The sequence below is a fragment of the Arvicanthis niloticus genome, chromosome 24 (genome assembly GCF_011762505.2).
Source record: "Arvicanthis niloticus isolate mArvNil1 chromosome 24, mArvNil1.pat.X, whole genome shotgun sequence".
Lineage (NCBI taxonomy): Eukaryota > Metazoa > Chordata > Mammalia > Rodentia > Muridae > Arvicanthis > Arvicanthis niloticus.
In genome coordinates this window covers 12,028,972-12,049,378 of record NC_133432.1, presented here as the reverse complement: position 1 = coordinate 12,049,378, position 20,407 = coordinate 12,028,972, and the positions used below count along the sequence as shown (strand labels likewise).

The 20,407-nt window shown below is 44.5% G+C and overlaps 1 protein-coding gene across 7 annotated transcripts in view; it reads right to left on the bottom strand.

The window, feature by feature from the left end:
• Hectd4 (HECT domain E3 ubiquitin protein ligase 4) overlaps positions 1-20,407 on the bottom strand; it is a 147,733-nt gene that overhangs the window by 108,583 nt on the left and 18,743 nt on the right. For all 7 annotated transcript variants that reach the window (XM_076922679.1, XM_076922681.1, XM_076922683.1 and 4 more), the window contains exons 2-3: positions 5,454-5,971; positions 698-787 (exon numbers count right to left, since the gene is read on the bottom strand). In XM_076922679.1, coding sequence (XP_076778794.1) covers positions 698-787; positions 5,454-5,971 — 608 coding nt within the window. The remainder of the gene's footprint in view (positions 1-697; positions 788-5,453; positions 5,972-20,407) is intronic.

The following is a 20,407-nucleotide window of genomic DNA, read 5'->3' as shown; positions in this document are numbered from 1 at the left end:
TGCGTGTGCAGCCGCAAGAGAGACCTGAGTCAGCATGGTGAGGAGGGAGGACTGAGCCCTGTACGTGGCTCTCTTCCTCACACACTCCACAACATGTGTACACACCCACACCCAGGCAAACAAACAAACAAACACTTTAACATGCTTAAAATCTTAAATTTATCTGTGTATAAATATATTCATTCTATTTCTATTTATTTAAAATTTTTGGCTTTACATTTTAGTAATACTGCCTATGTAGCCCAGGCTAGCCTTGAACTCCCGGATCCATCTGCCTCTATCTCCCAAGGGCTGGAATGAACATGCGCCACCACACCTGGTTTTACATCCCCAGCCTAAATATCTGCTTTATTGAATAGATAAATGTGTATGAGGGATAAAGAAGGTCCTGTGTTAGGAAGAACACAGACCCAAATAATCTAAGTGGGTCTTACTGGATAGTAAGATCACGAGTGATTTCGATTTCTTCTTTATATCTGAACACGCTGTCATCTCATATTACAGTAAGAATTCATTACAGAGTAGGACTTTTTAAATTAAAAAATAAGAAGAATACACTCTAGGTATACTTTCACGTCCTCCAGCAGTTAGTCAGCTATGATTTTATATCTAGTCAAAGCTATGAAGTATTAGTAAGATTTAATAATCTGTTTGTCTCTCAGAGCCTCTATGCACTTCTTGTCTAGAGACAACTCACCTGTATAAGACATCTGCGACAGGCAGGGAGCCCAGCTCAGTCTGTCTCTGCAGCAGGTGAGCTGTGTGGACAAAGGTCTTCAGTGATCCCCTAGAGAGAAAAGGAAGGGATGGAAAAGCCACCCACACTGAAAACCAAGTAAGTAGGCAGCCAGTGCTGACTTTATTAACCACAGGGCAAGGCTCCCAGACAGGTCTCTCTCTTGTTATAGGTCAGAAACTGCACAATTCAGCCATCTTCACCACAACACTGGCTCTGGTAGAGCGTGAGTAGGACCCACACAATTCCAACTATGGAAATGCTCTCCTTGGAGATGAAGAGATAAAAATTCCCACAGACACAAAATGAAAAGCACAAGGCTCAATCACCAAGCACCTGGGAGGGTCGCGCACACTGACAGCTCCTTCCGGTACCACCTGATCCCCATGGAAGAGGATCTCACATCGAACACTATGGCCAAACTGATTTGTGACACTGTTACATTCATCCACTTCACAAGGCATCTGACCTGCAGGACTCACTACACACTGATTTCCTCATGGTTCACAAAGCTAGAGGCTCTAGGGGATCTGGGAGGTAAGCAGGTTGAAAAGAAGGTGCTTTCAAGATGCACAAGACCTGCCTGGCAGCACTCCAGGTAGCCAACAGCAGCTGCCCAGACTAATGGCCATCTGGATCTGATGAGCTGACTCTGCTTGCTGCCCTCTTCTCTTAGCCAGACCTTAACTGGAGGGAATCACGTGCCTAAACCTCAACAGAAACGGAGTACCCAACAGTACACCACGTAGGCTCAGGCTTCTTTTTAATTTGCTCCTCATTTCAAAGAACAGGACATGGCAGGGAGGCAGCATAGTATAAAGGCACCGCCTGCAGCCTGGGCACTGCCATTAACAACTGCACAACTGCCCTGTCACCTAAGTCCTGTCAATTTTCCTTCCTTCATCTGCTGAACAGGCAGTGCCCTGGGAGAGCACCAAGACACACAGGGACAACAGCATGAACATCTGGAGAATATAGAGCCACTAACTGTACAGCATTCTAGCCTGCCGGGTTTAGTCACATTTTTAAGAGGAATATGTAAAACCCTTCAATGGTTCTCAACCCATATATGACCTAGACTAGACCAACCTCATTTCTTGAGTCTTCGGGTCTTCCATTACAGTCCAATGACCCTGCTTCTTTGCCACTTGCTGCTGCTCTCCTGTGGGTGTCTCTGCTGCTGGCTCTTGTGCTAGCTCTTTTTCATCACCCAGTCCACAGTTTAAATGCCAGGTACCCAGTCAACCCTTGCCCACCTCTACTTAGCCACTGTCTACCAGAACATCTGCCTCGGGCCAGGAGAGACGGCTCAGCAGTAAAGAGCACTTCCTGCTCTTGCAGAGGGCCTAAGTTCAGCTCCCACATGGTGGCTCACAACCATTGGGAACTCCAGGGAATCCACTGCTGCCTTCTGGTCTTTGCAGGCATCAGACACACATGTGGCACAGACATACATGCAGGCAAAACACTAATACACATTAAGTAAATAAATCTAAAAGCATTTTTAAAAAACACCCATCCTGCCCTTTTTTCCCTGGTGATATCACTCTCTGAAATTCTCTGGTACATGTGTGAGGCTGCCCTACTCACTCTTATATAAATCGCTCTGCCTGTTCACCAGTTTCTTGAGCATGGAAGAAAATACCTGTCATATAATCAGTGAACGTGAAGGGTTTACAGAATGAATCACCCCTGGGCCAGTCAACTGCCAGCTCTGTAAAGTTAGAGACCTGAATCTTCATAGCCTAAGAGTTATTAGCAAGGCTCTACATGCTAGAGATGGTAGACAAGGATCACTTGTAAGCCAAGCGTGGAGGCTAATGCTGTGAACACAGATGAGATGGGACAATCATGGCTCCCCTCACAGCCCTGGCTTACGTAGGCAGACCCGATCTCAAAAAAGCTGAAAACAAAAGGAAAATGTTAGATTGATACAGTCATAGCATGCAGGAGAAACTGGGAACTTCCTTCCTACTGACTAGCTTTCATGGTGCTGGATGGTACCAGGTGGGCTGCTGGGGGGAAAGCCATCAACACTCTCATTCAGCTGTGAAGACTACGACCCTACTGACCTGCCAGGCAAGATGATCCTCACTGATGCAATAATGGCATAACTGCTGGGGGTGGGGTGGGGAGGGGGTCCACAGAGGGGAGTCACACTTGGTACAACAAACCTGATCAAAGGCCTGTGGCTGGGAAGACAAAATAGGTCCTCGTGGGAAAGGTACTATGGTTGTTCTGTTATAGACAAGCTGTGCCCACCAAATTGTCTAGTAAATATTTATGTTCATGCTCATAGCTTAACACTGCTGTCAACTTTGGTCAGAAAAGCTTCATTCTGCATTGGATCCCAGTTAACCGCTCATAACTGGGGACAGTACTGAAAATAAGTGACTGTTGGATGCTCAGGCCTAAATGGGACATCTATGTTATCCCTCCAAGGCTCAGGGAACATCTTCATAAAGGGGCACAACGCCAGGCTGGGAAGGAATAGAGTGCTGTGGGACAGTGGCTTCTGGTAACAGGACCATGCGGTCGGTCATAAGTCATAAGTCATAGTAGCTGCTGACCGCCTATGTGAGACCTGCACAAGACTGAGCCAGCCACACTGGAGTTGCCCTTTCTGAGGCTCTATGGGCAGTTAATGGTTGCTGTGGGAAGGAAAAACATGTTCTTTAGTGATTTAGCCATTGGTTAGATGCTCCTATAAGGAACCCCTCACCCATGCTCCTGTAAGCAAACCTAATAGAAGAGGAGGAAGAGGGGGAGGAAGAGGAGGAAGAAGAGGAGGAAGAGGGGGAGGAAGAGGAGGAGGGGGAGGCTGAGGTAGACAAGAGAAGGCTGAGGTGGAGGAGGAGGAGAAATATTAATTTCACATTTGTGCCAAATAGAATTAGGAATCTCAAAAACACAAGAATTTTAATAACTATCTGTGATTAGAATGAATTCTGATTCATAACTTAAAAGTGAGTTTAATCATCCAATGTTGAAATGCTCAAAACTAAATGGTTGATTATTCCTAACATCCTGCCTAAAGATAGTACTAAGTGGGGATTTTCTCAAGATGGAACTTTTACATTGATAATAAATCTACTTAAGGCACAAATTGCTTTTTTGCATATGTAGAAAAAGCAATCAATCTACTCTAAGCCTTTACGGACAGTCTTATTCCTGTATCAGCTAGTATCTCTAGAGTGAAGCTCATGTCAGAGTTTGCAACGTCGGCTATAATCTTCAGGAACCGAGACCAGCCTTTAACAGTTTGCTCCAGGCAAAGAAGCTAACAATGTGGGATGATGCTACCCTGCCTTTAAAAAATAACTGGAGACCTGGGCAGTGATGATGCACGCCTTTAATCCCAGCGCTCAGCAGGCAGAGGCAGGCAGATCTCTGAGTTCAAGGCCAGCCTGGTCTACAGAGTGAGTTCCAGAGAAACCCTGTCTTGAAAAACCAAAATAATAATTAAATAGATACTTAGATAGATAGACAGATAGACATTCAGTCAACTAAAGGTCAGTTGCCAGAAAGAGAAATCCATTTATTTATGTATTTATTTATTTATTTATTTTATGTATAAATACACTGTTGCTGTCTTCTGACACACCAGAAGAGGGCATTGGATCCCATTACAGATGGTTGTGAGCCACCATGTGGTTGCTGGGAATTGAACTCAGGACCTCTGGAAGAGCAGTCAATGCTCTTAACCACTGAGCCATCTCTCCAGCCCAAGAGAAATCCTTTTGCAAGAAGAGTTTCTCCACATATGACTGGGTTAAAAAAAAAAAAAAAAAAGAATGATCTCGCCCTGGCTTTCTTCCTCTGCACCCCACCCCATTCTAAGTAGGAAAGACAAGTGAGTGATGCTGCCAAATAGGCAAGCCATGGTTGTAACTTGTTCCTAGAAAATCCATTCAGCAAGAGGTGAGGGCAGGGAACTTCCTCCTCACACAGATGAGATCGCTGGGCAAGAGAGCTGCTAGCTGCAGACCAGCCTGGGCACCACAGTAAAGTAAGATTGCCCCACAGTGTGGAGGGGCGACTCCAAGCATATTTCTTAGTGACAGTGTGTCAATGACATCAACACAGAGGACAACATACTACTACATCTTTACACACACAGAGACATCTTCCAGTTAAATCAGGGTCCAGCTGAGATGGCTCAGCAGGCAAGCAGTGGGTAATGCTTCCCACCATCCTGATAACCGGAATCCCATCCCCAGAACCTACATGGTGGAAGAAGAGATCTGAGTCCTGAAAGTTGTCCTCTGACCTCCACATTCACACTATGTCATATGCATGCACCCCACACACACAAATAAATAAATGTAAAATATTAATAATATATAAAATGGGAGTCCAGAAATACACTTAGTCTTGTGACCAGGTGAGAACTCAATCCTGTGATTTGCTGACATCCTTTATTGACAAACATTTTAAAAAAATGAATGTGTCTACAACATTTTGCCTCTCCTTAAGGAAATGCAGATAAAGCACCCTGTGCTGCTGCTGAAATGAGCTACCTGAGGGCCAGCCATCAGCTACAGGCAAGGCTGCTCCTCCAGGATGCCATTACAGCAGAACAGAACACCAGAACCTGGACCCATCACATGTACGACCGAAGCTGCGACATTCAACATTGAGACACAAGTGCATGCTGAGCAGTGCATGAGATACACCTGGGCGAGTGCAGAAGTACAGGGCCGCCAGGCGGTCTTACCTAGCGCACGCCAAAGCCACCAGGGCAGCAGCAGCATTCTCCTTCTGCTTGTGCGGGATGTGTCGGCCCGTGTCCGAGGTCTCCTCCAGCCAAGAGCACAGCAAGGTTTCTATTCCATTGAGACAATCAGCAGGCTCCTTGGTCAAGCTCAAAGGCTGACAGTCTCGCAGGCAGTTTAATAGCACCTCAGCAGTTATGTTACAGAGTGAAGGGTCTGTTCTACTCTGGGACTGAATAAGTGGGAAGACCAATAGGAGGCCCACCCGGGACGTGAAGGGTGCTTGTTCAGGTTGCTGCAACAAGCCCTGGCGCTTGAGCAGGGCCAAGGTCTCTTCATCACCTGAGCCTTCCCTTTCATGTTGCTCCTCCAAGGCCAGCTGGCGCTGGGCATTCCACAGTCCACGCAAGGCGTTCAGGCGGTATTCCAGCAGGCGGGCATAGGCATTGCTCTGGTTCCCACAAACAGAGCGCAAACGTTCTGCTAATTCCGTTGGGTTCTTGGTCTCAAATGTTAAAATCTAAAGAAAGTGATAAAGAAGAGTGGTTATGTGCTGCCTTTCCTGAGACAGTATGGAAGCAAATGCGCTTGGCAGACTCTACACAGAACCCCAGAGCTGGGCATGTGGCTCACACCTTGAATTCCAGCTCTCAGGGATCTCTTAAGATCCACAGCCTGGGCTACAGAATGACACCCTTCTCAAAAGAACAAAACAAGGGGCCAAGAAAACAGCTCAGTGGATAAAATGCTCACCCTATCTGTGTGAGAATCAGAGACAGGGCCTCCACTGAATTCCTCTAAATACTAAGAAGGCATGGCAGCCCGCCTGCAACCCTACAGTGCTTGGGAAGCAAATACAGAGCAACCCGGGAGCAAGCTGGCTAGCTACACTAGCTAAATACAAAGTTCTAGGTTCAACTAGGAGACCCCCATCTCAATGTATAAAGCTGAAAGCACTCAAAGAAGTCACTGATGTCAACTTCTGCCCCTAATACACACAACATAAACAAAACATAAAGAAAAACAAATCAAAAATAATTCTAAAGTAAAAACTGTCACATCAAAATTATTTCTATTCCATCCAGGCAGTAGTAACACACACCTTAATCCCAGCATTCAGGAGGCAGAGGCAGACAGATCTCTCTGAGTTTGAGGCCAGCCTGTTCTACAGAGTGAGTTCCAGGACAGCCAGGGCTACATAGAAAAACCCTGTTTCAAAAATAGATAGACAGACAGACAAATAGGTGTCTACACACATACACACACACACACACACACACACACACGTATATATGTATTTCCATTCCAACCAAACAGAAAACCTGAATTGTAAAGTTAGTTCTTCACTGATGGATACTCCCCCTGTGCCAGGCTTTTCTGTTTGCTCCTTTTAAAATCCAGAGCAGAACACCAGAGTGACGGCTCACTAGTAGAATGTGTGCTTAACCTGCTTGGTACCATCCTCAGCACCAAATATACATATCAATGTATACATGCATGCATGCATAAACAGAGACCAAATTTAATAGAGTCCCCAAGACAGTCAGCAGTACAGGTTAATAATCTCAACACCCAGAGGTGACTGGGACAGGATGGTGAGTTCAAGTCCAGTCCAAGGGATGGGAAGAGGAGGAGGAAACATGGTACAAAAATCCAGAATGCAGAAATTTCTTTGCTTTTCTCCAAGCCTCTGCCACCTAACTTTCCCCAGGGCTGGCCCAGCGGCTCTAGCTTACTTACTGTCACTAAATCTGCAGTGACAGACAGCTGTGAGCCACCATGTGGGTGCTAGAAATAGAACCTGGGTCCTCTGGAAAAGCAGTCAGTGCTCTTAACCACTGGGCCATCTCACCAGCCCTATAGAATTTTTAGATAAATATACAGCATACTGTATAGTTTTAATATATTTATTACTTATATTAAATATTATATTTTGAGTTTATATTATTAAATGTTATTATTTATGTCAAATCTCAAATATATTTATTTATAGTTTGGAGTTAACTATAGATTCTTTCGGCCGGGCAGTGGTAGCGCACGCCTTTAATCCCAGCACTTGGGAGGCAGAGGCAGGTGGACTTCTGAGTTCGAGGCCAGCCTGGTCTACAGAGTCAGTTCCAGGACAGCACAGAGAAACCCTGTCTCGAAAACCAAAAAAAAAAAAAAAAAAAAAAAAAACTACAGATTCTTTCATGCTTAGCCATGTATTTCAGAAACAATGTTGTAGATTTCCTTTTTTAATGTTGTAGATTTCTAATAAGAATAAATTGGTGAATTTAATGGTCCTCAATTACTTTTTGATTCCTGAGTTCAGAAAATGGCTATATTGAATTTTTCACTAGTTATTTGTGATACTCTAAGTGTACAGAAGTAAAAGTGCACACATGTGTGGATTGTATATCCAGGAATCAAACTGTGTGCAAGAAATCACACAACGCAAGTTAGAATGAATGCAGTACTGCATGCTCTATTCGCGTCAGTGGTAGCTGTGCTTACTACAAGACTTGGCAGCTCCAGAACTGCCCTGACCTTACTCGGCTCTCTACTGCAGCCACCGTCCTCTCTCAGATCCTCCAGTTTGAAGGTCATGGCCCCAAGTCATTTCCTGCAGATTTCCAACTTTGGGTTTTAGTAAATCAGCTTCAGGGACACACTATTCTTGTACTTATGAATACTGAATGACTTGTCTCAGGTCCTTATATAAAACCACTGCTCTCAGTAACTGTTCCTGGCCAAAATGTCATTAGAAAATTAATATTTTTTCTCTTTAAAACAGGGAAAGCTATTTAAAGAAAAGGGAAGCTCCCTGTCACCATTAATCATAATGGTCACTAAGTACTTTAGTGGTAAATGCTACAGTCGCCCCAGTTAAGGAAGTGACTTCCAAAGTAACTCTCAGCTTTAATGTAATTTTATTATTTTATGAGTATGGATTTTTAAACCAAGATTACTGTTATTCTGAAGGGTCTAATTGAAGGGAAGAAAATATTCTTTGTGGGATAAATCTGATTTGACCAAGATTCAATAAAGTCAGAATATTTACATGTGCAGGTGTGGTAACATATACCTGTGAGCCCAGCACTGGGGTCCAGAAGGAAGCCACAGGGACCCTTAGCTACACAGTGAGATTGTAGCCAACCTAGCTTACATAAGACGTTTTCTCAAAACAATAAACAAGCTGGGCTGGAAAGCTGGCTTAGCCGGAAAGAGTGGTTACTACTCTCGTGAAGACCCAGGTTTGGTGGCCAGCATCCCCTTCAGAAAACTCACACTTGGCTGTAACTCCAGGGAATCTAACTCTCTCTGGCCTCCGTGGACAACTGTATGCATGTACACTCACACTCACACATAAACACACACACAAAGATATACACATGCAGTCACAGATACACACCCAGATACACACACATACATATACCACCATAGATACACACACAGACAGACACACAAGCATGCACACACACACACACACACACACACACACACACAGTCTTTTTTAAAGAGGTGGTGACATTTTTTTTTAATTCATGATGAGAGTTGATTTTTTTTAATTAAAAAAAAAAAAGTCTTCTAAATGTCTCATAGTCAAATAGCAGTGACAGAAATTGGCATACTGCAAGCCTAGGAGACACCTGACAGTCATCTCCAGCACCATTAGAACTGTTCTACTCCCCATCCACTGCATGGGGCTGACTCTGCTCCTGCTTGGGATGAAGGGTAGGAAGTAAAATGGAAAAATACACTACAGATGCTGGGTGCTGTGAACCATCAACGAACACCATAGTTCTTGAGTCTCTGGAGAGAAATGATAGTTACAACCGGGGGATGAGCCCCATTACTTTACGTGCTGTGTCCACACTGTGGCACATGAACTAAGTCAGCTCCTCAGGTGAGCCACCCATGAGTCCAAAGATCAGCTAGCCAACTGACAGCCTCCAGTAGTTTTTAAGTAGTTTTAGGTTTTGAACCTTCACAAATTGACTTCTTAATGCATTTTGCTGATTCTTCTGCCATTGTTCAGGCTATGCAGATAACTGTGCCAATGGGACTGTATTTAGAAATTCAAAGAAGACCAAAAAGACCCGTGAACCAGATGAATGAACAGTGATTGGAAGGGTGGCACCCCATCTCTAGTGGGGAAGCCGAAACTCAGGGTGGACCACTAAATCCACTGAACCTAACCCTCAAGCAGATGCCATTACAGATGGTTGTGAGCTACCATGTGGTTGCTGGGAATTGAACTCAGGACCTCTGGAAAAGCTCAGAACTTCTAACCGCTGAGTCATCTCTCCAGTCCCTCTTGTTTACTTTCAAGCACCATATTTTAAGAAGCTCTGAAGAAACTATGGAGAGTGTGAAGAAGGGGATGACCCAACTAACATGGAAAACATGTCCCAGTAGAAATGTTTAGAGAAGTGGGGGTGCATAGCCCGCAAAGGAAATGAGATGAGGGTGCCGCTTCCCTGAAGTGGGAAGGCTATCGTGTGGAAGAGGAAGACAGCCTCTACTGCCCTGAATCGGGAACAGAAAGTTAGTGAGGGGCTAATAGTTCACAGTATGCCTCAGAGTCCTTGTGCAGCTCTGCTTTACAAAAGCCCCAGGTACAGAAAGATCTGCTTCTCAGCCAGAAGGTCTAGCCAGGGACCCTGGAATCTATATTTAAGGTTCTCTAGGTAAGTTTTTAGTAACTCCTTTATTAAAGACTTGCTGTAATACAACTGACATATGGTAAAATCCATCCACTTTAACTGTTTTCCCCCAAGAGGCGTTTAGTATACTTACACTGTAGACCACTGTCATCACCTCTCCCCAGAAGAAACCATGCACCTAATATAATCACACCCCATTTTCCAAATGATCCAAGCTGGAAAAGCCTGTTTTAATCTCTGTAGAGTCCTTCATCCCTGATACTTCACGGCCTGTCTCCCTGAGCATCTATTTTCAAGTCCATGCTGTTGCAATGGATCAGCTCTCTCTCCTTCATTCTGTACAGACTTGTGTCTGCTTACTTTTTTCATCAGTAGATGGTCATGGTAGCACTAACAAAGAACATCCATGTGCAGGTGGTGCAGACATGCTTTCATTCACCATATTCTAACCCTAAGACTAGGACTGACCACACCATTTACCCGAGGACCTACTAAACTGTCATCCCAGAAGGCTGCACCATTTCACACTACACTCAGTGTGTGAGAATACCAAGTTCCCCACATAGCAGCTAACTCTGCTATCTCCACCTCTTTTCACCAGAGACATGCTAGCCAGTGCACTAGTATCTCCCCCAGAGCCATGCTAGCCAGTGCACTAGTATCTCCCCCAGAGCCATGCTAGCACATGCGCTAGTATCTCCCCCAGAGCCATGCTAGCCAGTGCACTAGTATCTCCCCCAGAGCCATGCTAGCACGTGCACTAGTATCTCCCCCAGAGCCATGCTAGCCAGTGCACTAGTATCTCCCCCAGAGCCATGCTAGCCAGTGCACTAGTATCTCCCCCAGAGCCATGCTAGCACGTGCGCTAGTATCTCCCATGGCTTGATCTACATTTCTCCAGCCACTAATGATATTGAACATCTTTTCCCAGGCATACTGATCATATCATCCCTAGTGCAGGGGTGGGAGTTCAGCTCAATGACAGAGCACTCATCTAGAGCAAGACCCTGTGTTCCATCCTTAGTACTAAGCGGGGTTGGGGAGGAAAAGAAATAAAGACTAGCCTATTTGAAGAAAGAGAATTTTTGACAAAATAATAAGAACAAACACATATCAAGTAAGTTTAAATTAGACAGAGTGACATGCACCTGAAGACCCAGAACAGCTTGGTCTGCACAGTGAGCCATCATCCCAAAAACCCAACATCAACAATGATTTGTATGACTTTTGCAGAGTTGTTTAGTGAACTATCCTACTGATGAAATATAAAAGATATAGTACTTGGGAGGTAGAAGGCAAGTGGATCTCTGGAAGTTCAAGGCCAGTTTGTTCTACACAGGGAGTTCCAGGCCAGCTAGAGCTACATTTTTAAAACCCTGTTACAAAAGTTTAAAGAGGAAGAAATTGCACCCATTGACTTCCTATAGCTACTCTAACAAGTCAGCACAAATGTTTTAAGACAACAGATCTTCTTGTATAGTTCTCAGGCTGGAGTCCCAGATCATTAATCTGGTGCTAACATCTGTAGCTCCGCCAGCAGCTCCAACAGAGTCCATTGCTTACCTCTTGTAGCTTCCTTTCCAGCCAGCATTCCTGGGCTGGTGACTGTACTCTTTCAATCTCGGCCTCAGTTATCCTGGCAGGGAGCCTCCCTCTGCCTCTCTTCTAAGTGCACCTGATTGCATCTAGCGCCTACTGCAGCTGCAAAGACTCCTTTTTTTCCTTATAAAGAAACACACGTTTACAAGCTCCAAGGTCCAGGGTCTTCCCCTAGTACTCAGGAACTGAGGACTGCCTGAGAGGACTTTGCAATAAAATAATTTGATGATGGTGGTGGTGGTGGTGGTGGTGGTGGTGGTGGTGGTGGCGGCGGCAGTGGCAGCAGCAGGGGTAGAGATTTTACCTAGTTGTCTAGGCTGAACTTAAACCTACTCTGCAACCCTTGAACTTGCAGTCCTCCAGCCTCTCCCTCTCACATAGCTAAGATTGAAGGCCTGTGGCCCCAGGATTGGACCTTTTATCTTAAGGAGTCACTGATCAGCAAGCAACACCCAGCTGTTGACTACTCCTAAATGATTTCCCACAGAAACACATACGCATGCAGTCAGGGCAGCCACAGCCCTGTTGATGATCTCAGTCATGCAGACAGACAGACAGACAGAGAGACATGCAGCAGCAAAAATACTGGAAGTGCACAACATGGAAGGTTCCTAACACAAGAAGCCAGAAACAGCACAAATGTCACATGGCGGACTATTACACAATGAAACTTCAGAAACACACAACACCCAGCTCTCTGTTACTGACGGGTTTGTGCATAACATGATGAAAAACAAGGAAGGGAAAAAAAGAAGAATGAAAATTCAACAATGTTTCTAAGGAAAGAGAGGGCTAAACTGTAGAGACCACAGGGGTTCTGAAGACACTGGTGAGGACTTACTTCTTTGTTGTGTTTTGAGCCAGGGTCTCACTTTGTAGCCATGGCTAGTTTGGAACTCACCATATTGACGAAGCTGGCCTCAAAATGAGAGATCTGCCTGCCTCCATTCCCAAGTGCTGGGATTAAAGTGTGTGCCACCACACCTGACTCTACTTCTTTAAACATAAAATGGGATTGCAAAAAAATAAGCAATTTTTTTTCAAAAGGAAATCAAACACACACACCATGCACACATACTACAAATATAGACACACAAATATATATACCATGAAGAGTGTGTATATATAGCATATAAATATATACATATATGCATGGATATACATATATGCCATATACACACTCTTTGTGGTATATGATACTAAGAAAAACCACTGCAGTCTATAGTAGCTATTATCCCAGACTGGAAAGCAGAATGTGGTCACCGAGTTCACTGCTGAGAAGTCAATGGTTTCCCTAGAGACATAGTTCTACTCCACATAATGAGAATATGCACAGCATACAGTATAAAGTGCCCAGAGCTGACACATAAGCCAGGCCTGGGGTATTGCTGTGACCACTCTCTCACTCTACTGTCTGGGGAAAAAGCAGAGCCTACAAAAGAATGGAGGAGCTGGGCAGTGGTGGCGCACACCTTTAATCCTAGCACTTGGGAGGCAGAGGTAGGCGGATTTCTGAGTTCGAGACCAGCCTGGTCTACAGAGTAAGTTCCAGGACAGCCAGGGCTACACAGAGAAACCCTGTCTCGGAAAAAAAAAAAGAAGAAGAAGGAGAAGGAGAAGGAGAAAGGAAGGAGGAAGGAAGGAGGAAGGAGGAAGGAGGAAGGAGGAAGGAGGGAGGGAGGAGGGAGGAAGGAGGAAGGAGGAAGGAAGGAGGAAGGAGGAAGGAGGAAGGAGGAAGGAAGGAGGAAGGAGAAAGGAGGAAGGAGGAAGGAGGGAGGGAGGAGGGAGGAAGGAGGAAGGAGGAAGGAAGGAGGAAGGAGGAAGGAGGAAGGAGGAAGGAGGAAGGAGGAAGGAGGAAGGAGGAAGGAGGAAGGAGGAAGGAGGAAGGAGGAAGGAGGAAGGAGGAAGGAGGAAGAAGGAAGAAAGAAGAAAGAAGAAAGAAGAAAGACGAAAGAAGAAAGAAGAAGAAAGAGAGGAGTAAGGGAGACTGCCACTAGGAAGACAGCAGGCCAGGCCTAGAAAAACCATTTCTGGTTATCACAACCAAGAATTATCTGGCCCAAATATCAATGGTGTTGAGGTTGAAAACCCTGGTCTGCAGTGACTATCTGAGACAGTGCCTTTAAGAAGGCTAGCTGCTGCCATCCCACATGAAGGTATGACGAGACAGCGTCCCCACAAGAAAAACACAACACCTTAGTGAAACTTTTCACTCCTCAGACTCTCACATGGGAGACATACTAGTCACATGCTGAACATGCATATAGAGATAACTGTTAGCTACCAGGAGGACTTGGACACCCCCTAGGATGATGTCCCAGATTCGTTCATCTTTATGTCTCTAGCACTAAAAGAACTGTTTGGAATGTTTCTAAATCCTAGTACAGAGCACCTGGCCCAAGGCAATCAATCACTCAACAGCACCTGATAATATTACTGCAAAAGAGTATTCAAAATCATCTCACATTCTCTCACATTCTATCATTATATCTTATAATTTAGTCCACTTTGAACCCAGTACATCTCTAAGCACCAGATAACCTGACACTATTACGTACCAGTATTTGACAGATATTGAATGAGCAGAGGCTAACAGTGCTACCCTGCAGCAGACACATTTCCCCCTCAACCAGAGCAAGATAAGAGAGATGCATTGGCCACAAGTAGATGCCCTCCAAAGTCACTCCAGCCCTGCACTTCCCTTTGAGACCTGCCCTTGCCCCAGTGTCCACAGTCAGGCTCTAACTTGAACAAGGGACCAGAGTGAGTACCATGCACGTGATTTCCAAGTCAGGGACCCTGAGTGCATCCACGCCCATGTGTGCTAACTGCTGGGCTGTGTTAGGCAAGAGCATGACTCAGTCAAGATTCCTGATGACCATGGCACCCACTAAGGACCTCTAAGAAACAGGAGAAGCACTGCCTGCTTTATGCCATGGGTGTATGCCTGTCTCAATTTCTACTTACAGCTGTGCTGAATGAAAACTGCCTGGAAACCTATCGCTTCACTAGCTAGTTCTTCTCAATTGAAAGGCTTCACTTTAGAATTCAAATTCATCTGTCACTTCAGACTACAAAGAACAAATGTTCAGAAAAACTAACTGACTAGTAATGTACCTTTCCTAGCTGAGACTTAGTGCTGTTGGAGGAGGGTGGGGCATGAGCAAAACACTCTAGGAGAAGCCACCAAAAGAACACAATTTATATTTTTTGGGTCTTCTTCAATTCCCGTCTTTGCAAAACTAGGGAAAATCCAGAAAACTTCTTGTGAAATTGACCCATCAAACATTGCTTACTAGTACAATACTAAGTACTACCAGCCCCAGGGCAGACATTCTCCTTTAAGCATTGGAAAGCACACACTGGCTCATGACCTGTAGCTTCACTATCAGTATCTGCTCAACTACTGGCCCTGACCTATCTGTGATCAGAGAAAGAATCAACTTATATGGTCTTGTCTAGAAGCATAATTTCATGTTTCTAAAAGTTCTGTCAGCCGGGCGGTGGTGGTGCACGCCTTTAATCCCAGAACTTGGGAGGCAGAGGCAGGCGGATTTCTGAGTTCGAGGCCAGCCTGGTCTACAGAGTGAGTTCCAGGACAGCCAGAGCTATACAGAGAAACCCTGTCTCAGAAAAAAACAAAACAAAACAAAACAAAACAAAAAAAGGAAAAGTTCTGTCAGTTACAAACCAGCAACACGACTCAGTAGATAAAAAAGCCTGCCACCAAGGCTGACGACCTGAGTTTGATCCCCAAAGCCCAATCTGAAAGGAGAGGACCTCAAAAGTTGCCCTTTAACCTCCACATATGCAGACATGCACATCGGCAATAAAAACAATGAAATAATGTAAGTTTTTTTAATTCATAAGTTAGTAAAATACACACAATGTCTCTTTTTTAAAAGGATTTCTTTGTATTTTGTGTGTTTGCACATTTGTCTGTGTACCGCATACACGCTGTGCCCACACAGGCCAGAAGATATCAAGTCCCTTAAAACTGGAGTGAAGATGGCTGTGAACCAAGCCTTGTCTTCTGCAAGAGCCATAAGTGCTCTTAACCACTAAGCCACCTCTCCAGACCCAAAGATTTACATACTTCAAATTTTTTATGTGTATGTGTGTATGTGTATGGATTTATGTGTGTGTGTATGTATGTATGTATGTATGCATGTATGTATACCATGTGTCTGCCTGGTGAGTCTGGAGGAAAGAAGAGGCAGCAGACCTCATGAAACTAGAGGTACAACCAGTTATTAGCTGTCAGGTAGGTGACAGGAATCAAATCCAAGTCCTCTGCAAGAGCAGTCTGTGCTCTTAACTGCTGAGCCCTATGTCTGTGCAACACCTGAGTGGGGTGCTGGCAGAAGCAAGGAAAGGACACTGGATTCCCTGGAACTGGAGTTATGCAGACTGTAAGCCATGAGGGTGCTAGAAAGCAAATACAGGTTCCCTGCAAAAGCAGGCAGCAAGTACTCTAAACTTCAACCATGTAGCCAGATATCTTTAAATATGCTGAGTGTGTGTTAGAGAGAGACAGAGACAGAGACAGAGAGAGAGAGAGACTGACTTACCCTCTCAGTCATTACCCCAGACCAAATATATCTTCTTAACACTGCTTTCAACTTCACTTCTGAGTTACAAACTATTTGTCTAGAAATGATACAGGATAAATGCATATAAATATTCATCAAGGTACTGTGGTCACCTATTATCCCAGCACTAAGGTGGCAGATCTCTGTGAGTTCAAGGCAAGCCTGGTCTACATAGCAAGTTCCATGCCAGCAAAGGCTGCATAATATAAAATCCTATCTCAAAAAAAGACCCCTTTTTTTAAATAAAAAAGGAAGAGGGCTGGAGAGATGGCTCAGGTTAAGAGCACTGACTGCTCTTCCAGAGGTCCTGAGTTCAATTCTCAGCAACCACACGGTAGCTCACAACCATCTGTAATGGGATCTGATGTCCTCTTCTGGTGTGTCTGAAGACAGCTACAGTATGCTCACATACATAATGTAAACCAATGAAGTAAGTAAGAGCTGCCAAGCAGGCTCAGCAGTGAAAAGCATTTGTTCTTGCCGAGGACCAGGTTTTGTTTCCAGCACCCACAGCTCAGGAATCTGGTGACCTGTGTGGGCATCCGGCATGTATGTGATGCATAGACATACATGCAGTCAAAATTCATATACACATTTTTAATAAAAAAGAAACCATAACATGCTTATGTATTTACGTGGGAAAGTCCATGTGGAGATGCTTATGTGGTCAGAGGACAACTCGCAGGCCTGGATTCTTCACCTCTACCATGCAGGTCCTAAGGATGGGACGCAGTTCCTCAGGCTTTACCCGCTGAACCATCTTGTTGGCACCATGTAACACTTTAGTATGATGATATAAAGATCAGAACACAAACAGCAGTCTTTCCTGGGAGTTCTTGGGTACAAGGCTCAAGAGTTCCTAGGAAAACTAGACATGGTGGTACACTTGTAATTCTAGCATTCTGGTGGCAGAAGCAGAGAACTGCCACAAGTTCAAGGTCAGCATGGGCCATATATAGAGTATCAGTATAGCCAGAATTACCCAGCAAGGCTCTGTCTAAAATTAAAAGAAGAAAGGGGAGGAGCAGGAGGAAGAAAAGGAGGAAGAAGAGGAGGAGGAGATGAGTGGGGAGATGGCTAAAAGCCCTTTAAACTTAAGATTCCTAGAGTGAGATGGGAAGCAGAGACAGGAGCATCCCCAGACTTGTGGACCAGCTAGTCTGGTGGACACAGAAAATGAAAAAGCCTGTCTCAAACAAGGAGAAGGTGAGGACCAGCAGCTGAGACTGCCGTCTGACCTCTGTGCACGGCACACACATGAACATGTATACAAACACACATATACAAAGGATTTTTTAATGATTTGTTTTTACTTTATGTGCATTGGTGTTTTGCCTTCATTTTGTGTGAGGGTATCAGATCCCCTGGAACTGGAGTTAGAGACTACACATGAGAGTTCTAAGCTCCCATGTGGTTGATGGAAATTGAACCCAGGTTCTCTGGAATAACAGCCAGTGCTCTTAACTGTTGGGCCATCTCTCCAGCCCCACAAAGTATTTTTTAAAAAGAGAGCATTCATAGCAAGCTTAATATTGGGGGCAAGAGAACAATATCACACTGATTAGAACCCAAAGCTGCACTAAGAAGGCTCCACTCACTGCAGGCCTTCACCTGGGGAACCTCACACCAGGTGGGGAAGGAGGAGAGTGCTGCTGGAGCTCACACTGGGGCTGCTCTCTGCGCTCAGGGCCTACATTCTGAACCACCCCTCACCGAGGGAACTAGTTTGTGAAGGCCATACCCCCTAGGCTTTTACCAGGCTCTGTGACAGACCAGATGTCTGTCACATCATACTAGGTCTCACCCCATACAACTTGAGACACCTCCCTACCCTCTACTACCACTCAAACTTTATTTAGAATGAAACCTATAACCTCAAATAAAATGGCCATTGTTGCTGTTTAAGCACAAGACAGGTATTCTTCAACAGGAAAACAGACAAATATAAAAGTCTAAGGGCTGAAGCTATTTGGGTTTCCACAGAGAATGGATCATTTTAAAACAGCAAATCCTAGTGGTGGTGACACACACCTTTAGTCCCAGCACTCAGGCAGGCAGATCTCTGTGAGTTTGAGGCCAATCTGGTCTACAGAGTTAGTTTTAGGACAGAGAGGGCTATACAGAGAAACCTTATCTCAAAAAGAAGACCAGCAACAATGCATGAAGCAATGACTGAGGCTCCACACTTCCTGTGACTGCTCAGAGTCTTCTCCTCCCCAATCTGAACTCAAAGGTGGGGAAATGAATACATGGTGTGTTGAGTGGCTGCCCTACCTGACTGGCCTTACTGTATATACATACATGTGTTGTATGTGTGATGCATAAATGTGTTTGTGTATGTGTTTGCACATGGAAATGGTCAGAAGTCTACTTCCTCAATCATTCCCTACCTTATCTTTTAAGACCTGCATTTTTTAAACATATCACTGAACTGGAGCTACACTGGCTGACTGGGGCTCCAGATACTCCTGCCCACTGCTGGGACTGCAAACACATGCCACTGTGCCTGCGTTTTGAATATTACTTCTGGAGATCCGAACTCAGGCCCTCACACTAGCCTGACAGCCACCTGACCCACAGTGCTTTGTCTGCAGCCCTGATCTGATTTTTTTTCACATGGTCTTAGCCAAAAAAAAAAAAAAAAAAAAAAAAAAAAAAAAAAGGGGAAAAAACGACTGCAATGCCAAACAAACTACAGCTTGCAGTCTTGGTGGGCCTCAGTTGTTTAGGCCTTAGGTTTCTTTTCCCATAAACACATGTACTTGCTATATAAAATATGCATTTATGTAGTACAAGGGCTCCAATATTGAATTGTAACTTCATATTTACTTTCTTCTTCTACAAATACATAAGTTTATTATAGAAGATATACATTTCTGAGCTGGCCATGTGATTCCAACACTCAGGAGGCTGAGGCAGGAGAGGAAAAAGAAATTCAGGCCAGTCTAGACTATATAGCAAGACCCTGCAGAGCTCAAGAGGGAAAAAAAATAAAGAAAACCTAGAAGGCTGGGCATGGTGGCACACCCCTTTAATCCCAGCACTCGGGAGGCAGAAAGCCAGGTGGATCTCTATGAGTTTGAGACCAGCCTAATTTACCTAGTGGATCTAGGATAACCAAGGCTATATAAAGAGAGTCTGTTTCAAACAACAATAACAACAACAGCAAACCCTAATTAATTAAATTAAAAAGAAAAAAAAGAAAAAGACAAGAAACCCAAGAGTCTGGGAACTTGAGAAAGCAGCTGGTGAGCATCAGCGCGCAGGGAGCACACTGGACTCTTAGTGAGGGTCTCTGCCTCACAAGCTCCCTTACCCTCCAATGGATCGAGGAGAAAGATATCACACTCCAGCCCCTAAAGCAGTGATGCTCAAAGCAGAGCCATGGCAGGTGGTGAGAACTGCTGACTTACAACATAAGGACAGTATGTTGTCCCAAGCTGTGTTTGCTCTCGTGCCAACTGTTTGCCAGATGAACCTATAAACACTTCCATTTCTGAGTGACGTGTGATAGGACAATACATAGAGTGCTGTTTGAGCTCCACCCGCAGAAACAGCTCTCTTCTTAGTTTACCCACAGAGATGATAGGCCATGAAATAAACACTGAGACATGATGAATTTCTCAGAGGGTAAGAGCACGGGCTGCTCTTTCAAAGGACCTAGGTTCAATTCCTAGAACCAACATGGCAGCCCACCATTGTCTGTGACTCCTGTTCCAGGAGATCCAACACTCTCTCCTAGCCCCACAGACATACATGTAGGCACAACACATAAGGTAAGTGAATCTTTAAAAAAATAATAAATTTTATATTTTAGTCAGATCACTACAGCACAGAAAAAGAAAGATTGGAACAAATAAAATTGTTTAACTCAAGAGATATTCTATGAAGGGACACTTCATGGGGTGACCATAGCATCTCTATTTGGATGAGTAAGTGTACAGGCATAATAAAGCACTGACCAATTTCATGGCTGAGAGAAAGAGACCTCACCAAGCAGACTTTAATATGCCTCTCTGATACACCTGATGTGTCCAAAAGAACTGTAGATGAAAGGCTTAGACTCACAAAACAATATGCAGAGCAAAATCCTGTTTCTATTAAAAATGTGCACAT